Source organism: Monopterus albus, unplaced genomic scaffold (assembly GCF_001952655.1).
Source record: "Monopterus albus unplaced genomic scaffold, M_albus_1.0 scaffold148.1, whole genome shotgun sequence".
NCBI lineage: Eukaryota > Metazoa > Chordata > Actinopteri > Synbranchiformes > Synbranchidae > Monopterus > Monopterus albus.
Genome location: NW_018128028.1, coordinates 259034 through 274342, shown reverse-complemented (window position 1 = coordinate 274342; position 15309 = coordinate 259034). Strand labels below are relative to the sequence as shown.

Here is a 15309-nt window from a genome sequence, read left to right as displayed (position 1 = left end):
TGATGGTAAGATGATGTCATGGGGTAGGACTGGATAAGTCTGACTTCTTCCTACTCCATTCAAGCATGTACTAGGTATAAGCAAATTGATATTGGATTAGCATTTGTTGGATATGTGTAAAATTATGTGTGTTGACATATCAACTGTCTTTACATGCTTGAAAGAATAAATCAAATCAAATCAAATCAAATAAATCAAATTCATTTCCAGCACATTTGGCTATTTGAACTGCTGTAGATCATAACTCCCAAGAGTATGTTGTCATGTAACTAACTGCATATTAAGTGTATAAATACAGAATAGACTCTTTTATACTAATTTATTTTATGCTTATTACTGGGTCACCTCTGTGGTTGTAGTACTCTGCTGATTCGCTGCTCTTGTGGTCACAGCATAGGGCACAGGCATCAGGCTTTGTTGTTGTAATGAGCCCCATCATGGCAGATCCAAGTAATGCTTAGAAGAGCCCATGCTATGCAAATGTGATCATTTACCTTTTGTTAGTGGATTGGAATGCACTTCTAACCACTGTTTTCTCTTTGCAGATTGGATACTGGAACGAGTACACGAGATTTGTAAATATTATGGACCCGCAGGTCTCCAACGACTCCTCAGTGGAAAACCGAACGATTGTGGTCACTACTATTATGGTACACTTTCCCTGCAGTTTTAAATGTTTCACGTATTCTGCCACTCAAGGTCATGGTGTTGATTCCGAAAAGTGACACATTCTGTCCTGGGCGGGTAGAACTACATCTTGTTTGTGTTGCTTTCCATCCACTCACTACATGTTGAAACAGTCGGTAAAAAACGGGGGAGTGTTTCAACTGTATCCGTGTGGGTGTCAAAGCATTGTGATTTTCCATACTTCAGTGGCCTGTTGTAGCAGTGACATCACAACAATGGTATAAGTGGTAATGACTGACTCCATTAATTACAAAAAGCATACAAGTGCACACGTAAGTAGACCTGTCTGTCCTCATCAAGTAAATGTTCAATGACACTTGGGATAGACTGGCCAAAGAATGACTAAAGGAGGATACCGCAATGGTTTCTCAAGCTGGGCAAAGCAAAATAAACAGTATTGGAGGAGGTATAAGATGTGGTATTTTTCCTTGTTATGTTGCTCCAATCTATTTTGTATTGCTCCACCATGTGTTCTGTGTTGAAGTATACTGTAACTTCTAGCCGGTGATTAAGAAAAGGTCATTTTCTGGGCTTTTTATCAAAATCAACATATGACAAACAAAAATTACTTAGATTTATTTCTTTTTAACTGTATTTACTGAACTAAAGCCCCTTTCAGACTGGAACCCTGAAAAAATCTAGACTTTACCCAGATGAGCAGACTTTACCCTGCCAGGTCCCCAGTACAAAACCTGCATGATGTGCAAGTCAGCTGGAGTGAGTCCATGTGAGAATACAGCATCATATAGTCTGGATTATTCACATGGAGCTAATTGGTGAGTTGATGATGTTCTGTCACGCACCAGTGCGAAATCCAAAGAAAACAAACATTTGATGGTGCAGAAAAATGGTAATTTTCAATGAAGATGCCAAGAAAATTTTTTTACTGGAGACACAACAAGGTTCACGACCTTCTGTTGTTAAGAGCCAGTGCCAGGATCCTCAGACCAATTCAAGGGATGATAAGAGACTCTGTTGTTTAGGACCAAATTACAAACTGGCTACATGACTGTGTCATGTCGCACATCCTGCGCACTCTACCCAGGTGCTCCCCCCTCACATAATCCAAACAGAGAGAACGCAGATGATATAAATTTTCTCCCAGTGTGTGCTACATGTGTGAAAGGGCAACTCTGACTATAGTCCAGATTTCCTATGAGAAAACAGTATAAATGTTTCAGACTTATCACAAAAGTATTGACTTACTGTATAATGGGTTTGTAGTTGCCTGATGCAGTGCCTCGTTCTCTGCAAGTAAATACTTTAAGATGATAAAGAAAAATGTTTGAAAAATGATAAGGATCAATGGATTTCATGTTAGATTTAATTTGCATTCCGCAGCATAAGTGATTGTCACTTGATAGCAAGAGGAAACATTTAACATCTAGATGAGAAATACAGTCAGGAGGAAAACACACGTTAACTTGAAGGAAACATTCAGTGGATCCAAGTTGAAAGGATACATTCAGCACAGAACAAACAAACCATTGCTCTCCTACTTGCACCCTAATTGTTTGTGGCTGTAATGACAATGCCTGCTCTCCTGAGCAGTCCTATTGTTTGATAATGATGATGTGCTCAGTGAGACAAAAGGCGAGCTGCAGCAGCGTCTTGAACGGGAGAGAAAATTAGCACGCTCATGCTCTCCTGATGTAATTCTTCCATTTATCCAGGTTTTTCTTTTTTTTTTGCATTTTTCCATATACAGCAAAAACCGGCTTACTGTATTTGTTTTCCTTTTGTATTTATTTATTTATTGGAATGAAACCATGTTTAACTGCACATTGGTGCAATGTGACTGAATATGTTGAGATACTACTGGCACTCTCTGATCCCTCTCTTGTCACTGGCATTTACTTACAAAATCCATTGCCATTACCATCACCACCCACCTCTGAGCTGGCCCACACCTTGACGACCACTGACTCCCGGGTCCACTAAAACTCATTCTGGCTGTGTGTTCTCACCCACAGAAATGGTCAAATTTGTTCTTGCTTCCTGTTACCTTCCAATATTGTGCAGCAGAGTTGCACCTTTGGGCTCAGAATGGGTTGGGTGCACTGGGCTCGGTGTCCACTTGCTGCCACGGCTTGATGAAAGCAGCGTGAACACACGATCACGCTACTGTTATCAGTGCATATTTGTGCAATCACAAGGCATCATCTGTGCATGCATGACTGCACGGATGTGGTTATAGCAACTCATAATATGTTAAATCTCTCTGAGTGTGTGTGTGTGTGTGTGTGTGTGTGCGTGTGTGGGCATGGGCACATATTAGCGCATGTATGCATATTTCTGTATAACTGGATGTGTGCCAGGGCAGTGGAGTGAATAAACCAGTGTGTGTTTGAATCAACAGGAAGCTCCTTATGTGATGATCAAGAAAAATTATATGCATCTGGAGGGGAATGACAGATATGAAGGCTACTGCGTCGATTTAGCATCTGAGATTGCCAAACATGTTGGAATTAAGTACAAACTGTCTATAGTAATGGATGGCAAGTACGGAGCCCGAGACCCAGACACCAAGACGTGGAACGGGATGGTGGGTGAACTGGTCTATGGGGTGAGTACTGGGAGCCTCTGTTTTGCTGATTACATGACAGTTTGCAAGGAACTTCAACATGAGAGGAGATCTCATTTTTCTGTCTTAAGGTTATCACCAACCCATTTTTTGAACTCATCATCTCTTGCCCAGTTCAAAGTCTAATGCTGTCTCAGGAAGCTCAGCGGTGAGCGAATTTGTCAAATGCAGCCACAGGCATTGGGGAGTTGGTGATCATCTTGAGAGGGAGAAAATGAAATCATTTCTCAGTGCTGTTCATTGCAATTGATCCTTCTTGCTTAGACTAGAAAGCTCTCTTTCTTAGAGTTGAAACAGAGGTAGGTACATGAAAACAATGAGTCCATATGGCAAAAACACTGAAATCACTTTGATGAATGAAAGATTGTATGCCTTTGAAGTGATTGTGTAATTATGTTCAGTGTTTGATGTCTGTGATGAATATGCCACATTGTAAATTCACAGCTGAGAAGATCTGGTTTAGAATCAACAGCTAAATGGGTGTTTGTGGTTTGATACAACAAGATCCATGTGTGTTGTGTTCCATAAAGGTCAGACCTCTCGCTTTAGTGAAGGGTCGTGCCATGTTTTACATCTGACAGAACGCTGGGGTTTTCGCAGCACCACAAGCATTTCAAAATCCCACCCCTTTCTCTCACCTTTCTCCCACCTTTCTCCAAGGCCACAATAGTTGAACAGGGGCCAAATACAAAATGTATGAGGGCTAGGCTTCCTCATCTGTTCAATTTCCCAACTATCAGCCTGACAGATTGCCTGGTTTGATGTGCTATAGCCACCAAATTATCTTTCAAATGGGAAAAGTCCACTCCCTGGAGATGGAAGGTGAAAAAATATCCCAATTACATCCCTGTCAAGTCTTTACAGGCCTGTAATTTTACAGCAGGTGGGTCGGGACTAATGGTTTTGTGCATTTCGACCTTTTGACCAGTAAATTAATTTGTTTTTAGTTGTCTTTTAAAGGTTAGGCCTAAGGCTACTCTTTATTGCTTTGTTTCTCTCACCATTGATTGAGCGCTGCTTACGCCTGCACAAGGATTAAATGGTTATAGCCCTTCACAATGTTGTGTTGACAGCATAAAAAAACTGTCATGTTTACTGGGTCTATTTGTGTTGCTCCTGGTTTCTACTTGTAAGGAACATTTTCTGCCTCATGCTGCTACAATCCAATGTTTTCTCCATTTCAACATAAAAAGACAACAATACAACAAAACAGCCTTCACAGTGGCTCCTTTATAGAGCAGCAGTTATTTAATTAATGACATACCCACTAGCTGCAGTAACACAGTCTAACTTGATTAATTATTTTCCTCTGCTTTTACAAAGATGCCCCTTGTGATTTTGAAAAAAGGCAGCACCACCTCCACAGATGTGATTTGATAACACAATATGACTGAGGCAGTGCAGCAAAGGGTGGAGAAAAGAAACAGTTTGAGAAATAACATTTTAAAAACTCATTTCAGAATAGGCTGTGTGTGGGAAATCCAGTGTTGAGTGGCATGTGATGAACTTGCAGATTATTTTATATACAGCAGCCTCCTTACTGTAACATTCTGAAATTTTTAATTATAACCATTTATTGACAAAGGTTACACTTCTTATAGAGACATCAGACAACTCTCTGCTTTCCTTACCTTACTCAGTTTTATTGAAAATTATATTTGAACAGCTGTGATTCAATATGCAGTTTGGTTGTTTTAAGTGAAAGGTTTTTTTCTTTGCTGTATTTCATTGGATCCTGATTAAGGAATCATTTGGTCAAACAGGACTCCAACCCCCTCATGTCTTGGTGTTTTTGTTTTGTTTTTGTTTTTCAGTCTTGCAGTGCACTCGTGAGCTTTCCCTCCTTCTTACATCTCAGTGTGGCAACATTTCAGTATTAATTTTACTGTATAAATCTCAGATGTATTAGCTGCATCCCAGTTCATAACACAGTGCAAATCCTACTCTGCTGTTCCTGTGTGCATGTGTGTGTGCACATGTTTGACTGGTTTTACTCACATGTGGGAACTAAAACCTGTTTACACACTCACACTGTGGGGATTCAGCCTTCCTTCTGGGGACCAAATGCTGGTCTCCACTGTTTAAATCATTGAATATTAGGGTGACAACTTGGGTAAGTTAGGGTTAGGTTAATTTTAGGGTGAGGGTTAAGGTTAGGCAATGAGTGACTATGGTTAAAGTTAGTGTTGAAATGAATATGAGTCATTATAAAGTCTCTATGAGGAATGAAAGCCTATGTGTGTGTGTGTGTGTGTGTGTGTGTTTCCAAATGTTTTCAGGTGTCACAATCAGGGGTTTATTTCTTTTGATAATGTAAAATGTGTGCTAACATCCTTGTTTTATGCTTCCTCTTTTGCTACAGTCATTCACACATGCATTTAAAATGCCCTGTTTATTTATGCAGGTCATAACTAATGCTTGCTGTGCATGTCCCTGTTTCCAGAGAGCAGATATAGCTATTGCACCTCTCACCATTACTCTGGTTCGAGAGGAGGTGATAGACTTTTCCAAGCCCTTTATGAGCTTGGGCATCTCCATTATGATAAAGAAGCCACAAAAGTCCAAGCCAGGCGTTTTCTCCTTCCTGGACCCACTGGCCTATGAGATCTGGATGTGTATAGTCTTTGCCTATATTGGGGTGAGCGTGGTCCTGTTCCTGGTCAGTCGGTTCAGTCCTTACGAGTGGAATCTTGAGGATCAGGACGACACCAAAGATCCCCAGACTCCCCCTGACCCACCCAATGACTTTGGAATCTTCAATTCCCTCTGGTTCTCCCTGGGTGCCTTCATGCAGCAGGGCTGTGACATCTCCCCCAGGTGGGTTACCAGGAGTGGACAACGGAGCAGAACAGAAAAAGAAATTAAATACTGTTTAATGCTGTGCATGATGAGATGTGTTCTTAAGAAGCATACAGAATCACTCAAGCATATTTTTTGTCTTCTCCTTTTAGGTGTCATATTTGTAGCTAAACTCATTTCACTGTTGTGTATGTGTAACTGGTTTTTTTTTTAGGTTGTATGCTAAAAGTATCATCATGAAAATGGCTTCATCAATACTTTATTAAGACTAAAAAAATGAACTTTGACCCTAATTGTATTACACCTAGTTAAAGAATTTTATTAGAGTACATTTCAAACACTTCCTCTGGTAAAGTGCTGTTTTAGAGTGCTGACGCAGTGGCAAGTTGTTTTAATGGTACAGAAGGAAATTCTGATGACCGATGCAATTAAATACATTAAACACAGCTGGTAGATCTTAGCGGTTTGATAGGCACCACATGTCACGGTGTAATTACATTCTGCTCTTCTCTTATCATCAACCTCCCTCTCGTAGGTCTCTGTCGGGCCGTATTGTCGGCGGTGTGTGGTGGTTCTTCACCCTCATCATCATTTCCTCCTACACAGCCAACCTGGCTGCCTTCCTGACGGTGGAGAGGATGGTCTCTCCTATAGAAAGTGCTGAAGATCTGGCTAAGCAGACAGAGATAGCATATGGCACTTTGGACTCGGGCTCCACAAAGGAGTTTTTCAGGGTGAGTAGTGCCAAGGGACTGTTTGGTTTCACACACATAGCATCTGACTTATCAGCCAGCTGTTCCTTTGTTTTCAGCTCAAATTGCAAATAATTCAAAGGCCTGAATATTTTGCACTCAGGCATGCTGAATCATAAAATCTACATTGTGCAATGTCCTTGATCAACTCCTACTCGCAGCTTTTCCGTTTTGTACCTTTAGCACGCCACTCTTGACCCATGCAAGATTGTTCCAAATGAGGCATGTTGGCAGCGAAACAGTTCTTGAACTCTTATGACATGAACGTGAAATTTATGCAGCAGTACTGCAGTGTACAACCTTGAGGCTCTGGGGCTGTCAGCAGAAAGTGTGATAACAACACGGAAGACTCAGAGGTGATAAAAACAGGAGGCTAATCAAAGCGGCCGCATCAGACTCAAACTCAGAAGGGTCAGCTCATGAAATATAATTAGCTTGCTGGCCATGGCTGGCGAATCAGACCTGATGAAGAAAAGCCCTGTAGGTCAAATAGAACTGTCCAAAAGACATCTCAAATGGAATAAGCAATATGTTTGTCAGCATAAGGGACTAGTCCAGCAATTAAGTCCTAAATTAACTAAAATTTGAAGCAAAAGTATATTAGCCTCTGAAAGGCAACCAAATGCAGGCGTTTAAGAGTGCTGCATATCCTTAAGGCTGATCAACCATCTCTTGTGAAATGTCTTAGCAGGTGGCATGGCTAAATCAACAGTCCAACCCTTTGCATATGCAGAGCAAGAAGCTGAAAAAGAAAGCACTCTCCCTGTGCTGACGAAAAGCCAAATATGACAGTCTTTTATCTTAGGCTCCCTCATTACTCATCAGCAGGAGAGAAACTATTCATATGTTTCACAGCTGCAGCATGTTGACAGAAAGAGCAATTCATTTGTATTACCCCTGGGTTGAATTTCCTAGAACAACAAAATGCTAAATCAAATTCATGTTTTTTCACACAATGAAGGACAAGGGAGAGTCTTCAAAGCTTGATATTTAAAATCTTTTTGTTTTAAGTCCATCAACTCTTAGGAAGTGGTTGTAAAAGGCTGTATACCGAGAATATAATACTGTATATCCTGGAAAACATGGTATGACAACAACACTAAATTCTCCAAGGAACACCTCACAAAATCTGTCATCGTTTTCTCTCTCATCAGAGAGGTCACACAGGTGTATAGAGTATACTGTGTCCTTGTGTCACAGATATGATGGATACCAATTACAGATTATACTTCTAGTTTGACAATGGGGCCATTTACAATCTGCTCGTAGAACAGTCCAGCTCTGCTCTGTATAATAAGTGCCTTAGTTACATCCCGGAGTCTTCAAATACAAAATGACATGTGTGAACCACTATTCCAAGGGACTTTTAATTAAAGCTGTAGATGGCTGACACGGGAAAAATACACTAATATTTGTGTAAGTTCTTTTTCAGATCTGTTTTTTAGGAAATACATCAAGAATTAATTAGACCCATATGTCACCAGCCAGCTGGAAATTTTGGAAATTTTAAATCAAGTCCAGTGTTTTGAGCAAGGCATATGCTATCATCTCGGACCCCGATTCATTTCACCTGGTTTGTTTTCCAGAGCTACCTGACAAGAAGAACAGTAACGTACATTTGTAGTGTATTTTTGCTTTATTTTTAAGCAGATAGTCAAAATTGGAAAAAAAAAAAGTACAGTAACATAAATGTAGCTTTGTAATAATGAGTGGCAGTTAAATTAGAGTATGTCGTTGTATTCTGCTCCTATCTGCTGACATTCTGGGCATATGGCTTAATACCTGACAGTGACAGTATTCACATCACCATATGTGTCTTCATGTGGTGGTGGGAATAGAGAGAAACTGTAGAGGAATTTTCAAAGAGAGTGGTGTTACACAGATCTCCCAGAAAGCCCCTCCACACAACCAACTAGGACAGCTGGCCTGGGAGCCCGGTGACGTGCCCAGCGGAAGCTTGAATGGCTTTCGACGCTTGGCAGTGTGGCTCTACCCACTTTGGCTGCTCTTCCACAAACTACCCCGCCTTGTTTGGACACCCTCTTCTCCCTCCAGCCTCGTCTGTTGCTTTACCTAGAGACAGCGCGGTACAGCTTCAAGCTTTGTGTTGCTCTTCCTCAACAGAGCAGCTGTTATGCACTGCTGCACCACTGCGGTTTGGTTCATCATTTTAATTCTTGCCATGGATCTTTTCATGCAGTCAGTTGAATATTTGTGTTTTCAGTGATTCGAAAATGATGAGCTGTACCAGCAAGGCCATGTTTATCCTCTTGACGAGGTTTTATTTCATCAAAAGGCTTGGCCCAGTTACATTGTGAAATGTACATTGAAGGAGAAGCTGGGTCGTGATAATGGCTGAGATGATAAAATGGGCTGATGTGACTGTTTAATTACGTGTAAAAACCAGGATGAGACCATCAAAGACAACCGCACCGCTGTCCCTTCATGCACCTCATTTAACAGCATAACAACGAAAGAATGATAATTGCCCAAAAAAATGAAACCACAGCATTGTTTTCTGTTCCCCTCAAAAGATTATACATTACCCAAAGCCTCGACAGCAAACATCATACATCTTACCGATGTGCAGGTGTGGTGGATGGGAACAACAACTTGAGTACAGTCACAAGTGCATTTTACTAAGCATGAAAAAACAATTTCACATCTCAGCTACTGTGGCATCAGCAGCTCTTTTTATGCAGAGCAGACCTGCATTAGTCCAGGGCTCTTTGAAGAGGAGCTGGCAAAGAAATTTATACAAGAAATTCTCAGGTTGCCCTGCAATCCTATGCAGCACAATGTTACACAACTCCCTGAGCTCTTGTCACTTTCTGTTTCTATACAGTGCTGAGTGAAGTGGAGGCTCCTATAAAGATTAGAGCCTGTTTGCATAAAGGAGAAAAGCATACAAAGGTGAATACAGACTATAGTGAGATAGACCTAACCTATGAGGGAAGGCATGGTCCTCAGAGGGCCTTGTCAAACTTTAGAGCAGCAGCAGCAGGCACGAGAGGATGTACTGGGGTCCAGCAACAAACATCAAAGACAAGCAATTGGTATTCAAGGCATTGCATGTGGCACTTCAGTGACAAAGTACACCCCAGGAGCCTCAACTTTCATTTCAGCATACTTAAGATATAGGTAGTCCTGGCATATAGGATAGTGGGAAAAAGTGGTCCACAACCAGAAATGGAAGGGAAGTAAAGCAGGCAGAAATGTAGTGGTGGGTGTTTGGAGATGGCATTTAGATACTCAAGCAGTGGAGCATATGTGGGAGAGGCTATAATGAAAGCAACCTGCAATGCCAAAGAAAGAATACAAACAGGCTGAAGTTCGAAGGGCAGTGGACAGAGGTCTGGAAATGCTGCAGAACTTGAAATCAATACAGATTAAGTGGTTATTTAGAATGGAGATGGCAATTTCTTTGACTTTGGACTTTAATCACTTGTCTCTTCTCAGACATTTTAATGACATTGCTGGAGGTTTCTGGAGCAAAAACATCTCCAATAGATTTGCCAATGATCATTGCATTTGCAAAAAAGCAGATTCCTTTTGTCTGTCTCCTTCAGTGTATGCTCTAGATTTACTCTAAATTTGATTTAATCTAAATTTAATTTTACATTTTCTGGCCGTCTTTACACTGATATTAATTTTTGCTAAGGCAAAGGTAAGAAAACAGAGGACCTTGGACCAAATCTGGCCCTCCAACAAAAATATTTTGTCCTCTGGCTAAATGTTTCCATTTTGCTGTTTGCATCAAACATTGATATTATTTCTAAATACGTCTACTGTAAATACCTATAGTATATAAATGCATGACGTAACAAATACCTAACAAATAAATAATATTATCCACTTAACTGCATGCAACTTAAAGAAGTTGTACCCTGTAAATAGGGTACTTAGCATATGGCTTTATCATATTTGAACACAGCAAATTTGCATCTGACAAACACAAATGCTGTCGGTGGCAGGCTAACAGAAATGGTGCACTATTGTTTTTTTTTCTCTCAAAAGTAACAAAAATAGTATATTAGCTTATGGGAAAGACATTTGCACTCAGACACAATCCTAAAAAAAATTGTATACGTTTTGTTTGTTTTTACCACAAGCTGTTAGTTTTTTCAGTAACAAAGCTGTAGAAAACAGGAGCTACCTCCTAGAACCAAACCGCAGACAGGCAAAATTAGCTTCTAGCTGGTCAACGCAGCGGTACATTTGGCAGCTAAAGATCCAGGTTCCCTCAGGAGTTAGTGGAAACTAAAACAGAGTTAAAGGTGAGTGAATAGTGGATTTACAGTAGATTTAGCAGGTCACACAATTTCAGATACTTGTTAATTTTGGTCCATATGTGCTTCATGTGTAAATCTGTAACTTTTTGCTGACAAGTGTGCCATATCAGCTACCAGTGAAGTGTTTATAGCTTATTTTATAGCCTAGTGTAATTCTGGTATTTTAAGGTTTAAATAAATTAAAGTAATGAAATTTAAAAACATGTGCCTATAAAACTGTGGTTGTTACCCATTCAACAGTGCTGGAAATCACTGGCACTAATGTCTGCATGTGATTTGGACATGGACATTCAATGAATATTTTTAACCTCAGAAAAAAAAGAAAAAGCTGCCACTAGTTTCCCTCTGCCTTCCCAGTAACCTTGTTCTCTAAGTCTTCTTCTTTTTATTCCTCATCTTAGGCTGAAATAACATACCTGACCTAGTCTTTGTGACTATTACAAGACAGCAGAAAGCTCATTGCTTCAGACGGATTTGCAGGAGCAACACCTACGCAAATGATGTAACAGTGTCGTCTAAGTAGGAGGACTGGCTGACAATCAATTTTATAAGTATTTCATTATGAATGAGCCAGACTGTGATTGCTTTGGTATAATTTGAAGACATTTAGAGGAGGAAGGTTGTGCCATTTGCAAGTTACCCAAAGCTGTGATTCTTTTCACTTTATACAATAGCTATCAAATGTAGCGACTCCTTGGTAATTGGCTGGTAGCTCATTTTGAATACAACAAAATGTTGTAAGAGGGTGATTATATGATGTGAAGGAGAGCCACATGAATAAAGCCATATTTATGGCAGTATGTAATTGCTTAACAAACTGGGTGCTTATTGATGATAGACTTGTGCAGTTATTTTTCCCAAATTAAATTTTAAATGACCACTGTGGATGAGACTGTGGATGATTACATTTTAAAGAAAATGAGAGGAGACTTTCATTACATTATGGTGTTTTCATATATGTGTGCTGTGTGTGCGTGAGCTTCTGAGTATGCACATTTGTGTGCCAGCACTCAATAACTAAATATCTTTCCTCCTGCTGGGCTTTCTGATTGTATCTTGCTCTCCCCCCCAAATCTGCTTTAAGTGTCTCGTTGGTGACTTTAGTTGCAGTGGAATCGGCCTATTATCACACTTCATCCCCTGCTCTGATATTGATGAATTGACTTCATAAAGCACAGAGGGAGCACACTCTGTTGTCAGTAATTAATGCCCAGATTCATTCCCTTCGCTTCATTTGAGGAGCTGTCTGGACTTTTCCTACTGTCGAACAGATCAGCCCCAGGCCCTTGGGGAAATTGTCCTCCAAACTAGTGTCCTTTCCGTGATGTCTGACACATGCAAATTGAACACATTTAACGAGATTGTCAAGAAAAAAGATCACGTCTATTTGCAGCTGCTGTTGCCCCTGCCCATATCATTGGCATTAAAATAGAACGGCCATTGTCCCGAATTCAAGGCGTTTTCATCTGTGCAGGGAGCATTGATCATGCAAACTTTTTTAATATCTTCACCCTTGGATTGATGCTGTATGACAGATGCCTACAGTTACATTGTATATGATTACATACAGGCGTTGTGGCACTTTTGTTAGGTCAAGGTTAATGCTTTTGTTTGTTAAAAGAAATGCATTAAAGATGGTTATGCTTTTACCAGTTCAGGACAGTAATGAGTCTGTGTATTGATGATGGACATGCAGAGCCACAGAGCTACGTGTGTGTTGTTATTCAAGCGTACTGTGTCTTTGGCCTTTCATAATTCCCATTTCCTAATTATTCTTAAATAGACTGTAAAGCCATCTAACATTTATTTACATTATCAGTTAACCTGTGCATTTTTTTTCAGTTCTATGCTTTTCTGCACATTGGTGTGTTTACACTGAGGTGGGATAAGAGGTGCAGCTGAGGCCATGTTTATGCAGACTGTGTAGCGCAGTGAGACCGTGATGCTCATTCTGACACAAAATTGCATTCGCCTTAGGACCTATACAGACCATCTTTGTCGCAAACACGGGTGCGTGGCAATGTTCCTAACAGCAGGCTAGGCTGGGAAGCATGAGAACAGGTACCCAAATGTATTTTAAAGGCCACACCAACTTAAAACAAACCCTTAAATTCACAACCAATTTGCTGGAATTCACTGAGAATAATTTCTTGTGAAATTATCTGAATGAAATATGTGTGATAGTTTCGAAAAATTACTTTTAAATAATATAAATGAACTAGTCCTCAGTAGGTGGCTATAGATATGAATATGGTTGAACAGGGCTGGTACACTTTCTGATGCACTTTCTGTTCTTATACGAAGCAGCTCCTGGTACAGTACTGTAAATTATACTTAAGTGCAATACATCTGCAATATACATTTTTCATATGTACAGTATTTTCTATTTTTCTAATCACAGCTTAGGAATTGAGTATATACAGTAATGGTCAGGAGAATAACAGAGAAAGAATCTTTTGTTGCTCCATGTCATATATTTCTGTGGATGTGGTCACGGTGACTCTGCAACTCATGAACAAGTATTACAGTTTCCTCGTGTGAAAATCTCCTCTGAGTTGTTCCAGATCAGCCATCATGACATCAGTCAAAGTTATATTTCCTGCAGTGGTTTTAGAGGAGAGCTGGTTAGATTAGCCATTACTAAAGTCCACCCCACCTCCAGCTACTCATAATGAATTCATCCCATTAATAATGTACTGTATTCAGGCTCTCTTCCATGTTGCACCAGTTGCGCCGGTGGTCCCCAAACTACAAAAAATTGTTTGACACGCACATACAGTAAGTGCCTTCACCTGGTATTTGCTTGTGCACCCCATTTCAGGAAGGTTACATCTATTGATATAAAACGAAGCAAATCCTAGAAAAACATTGAAAATAGCAAATGTTTAACATCATTAGGCATGTTATCTCACTAATAATGCCAGTGGCATTCCTAAAAAGCACTATCATTGGGTAAAATACCTGACAAATGAATGGTAATAAAAGTGCATTATACCTGCTAAACATGCTAAAGTTAGCAAATAGCTCAAAGTACAGCTGTGTCTAAGCCTCACAGAGCAACTATTACTGTCGATTCTTGGCTTGGCTTGACAAATGACTGTTTGTGTGATCCAAGTTCAATGCTAACATCAAAGTTGTTGCCAGCCAACCAATAATTTCAACACTGCTGCTACATGACTTGAGACCATGTGAGATTAAAAAATGCCGCAAGGAAGGGTCTCTGACTAATGTTCATATATCAACTGATTGTCCATATATCACAGTAGATCTTTTGATTCAGCCAGTTCTTCAAAACCATCCACTCAATTCATGTTTGTCTGGCCTTTACTTTTTTTTTTTACATGGAATCTGGTCTTCTGTACACACATTGTCACTTGGGAGCTGGCTCATCACTGCTTGAACCAGGATCTGTTCACAGTGTGAAATTCCTATGTGGGAAAAAAAATCCAGCAACACTGAATAATTTAATTGATGCTTATTATAGATAGAGCTCAACTCCCCCAGATTTTACAGGCTCACTAAGCCTGACCCCAGGCGTTGGGAAAATGCTCATCTGTCTCACTTCCTGATGAGTTGCCTTGTATCTGTCTAACCCGCTTTCTTGTTCACTTCTCTTGCTTCTTCTGCATATCACTTCTGAGTCACAGTTGAGTGACTGTAATAAGTTCTACAAGTTAAATTAGGACAGTTAAATTTATCCAAATGTATCCAAAACCTTTACGTGTTTCTATATAAATCATCATTATCTACAAGTCACTGTCACCAAAGTTTAATTATTGAACATAATTTTGCATAATCAAGGCAGAAGAATGCCAGTATTTCTACTCTAACCCCATTTTGCTTGACAATACTTCCTATACAGGTGATAAGTCATCCTCATTCACTGTGAATTTGATGTTGCAACATATTATTTGAAGACTACATTTATGGTGATGAAGAAAAATGGATTTTGTAAATTCTTGTTCTTCATGATCTTCAAGTCCACCAGCTATATATATCTGTGGAAGTATTTAAAGATATCACACTTTCTGTGCTGCATTCCAAGATGTCTATAAATACTTCATGATGGGAGTTTAAACAAAGTGATCATTAAGCACAAAAATCCTACAAAATCCTTCACACGGATATGATGTTTGGGTTTCTAAACTAGTTCTCTTCTCCCTTTCTTTCCTGCACAGCGATCCAAAATAGCAGT

General features: G+C 39.9%; 1 protein-coding gene across 1 annotated transcript in view; it reads left to right on the top strand.

Annotated features, from left to right (window-relative positions):
* The window catches only part of gria3b (glutamate receptor, ionotropic, AMPA 3b), an 87570-nt gene that overhangs the window by 64677 nt on the left and 7584 nt on the right, over nucleotides 1-15309 (top strand). The window contains exons 9-13 of the mRNA XM_020614611.1: nucleotides 546-650; nucleotides 3047-3253; nucleotides 5715-6088; nucleotides 6606-6804; nucleotides 15293-15307. Coding sequence (XP_020470267.1) covers nucleotides 546-650; nucleotides 3047-3253; nucleotides 5715-6088; nucleotides 6606-6804; nucleotides 15293-15307 — 900 coding nt within the window. The remainder of the gene's footprint in view (nucleotides 1-545; nucleotides 651-3046; nucleotides 3254-5714; nucleotides 6089-6605; nucleotides 6805-15292; nucleotides 15308-15309) is intronic.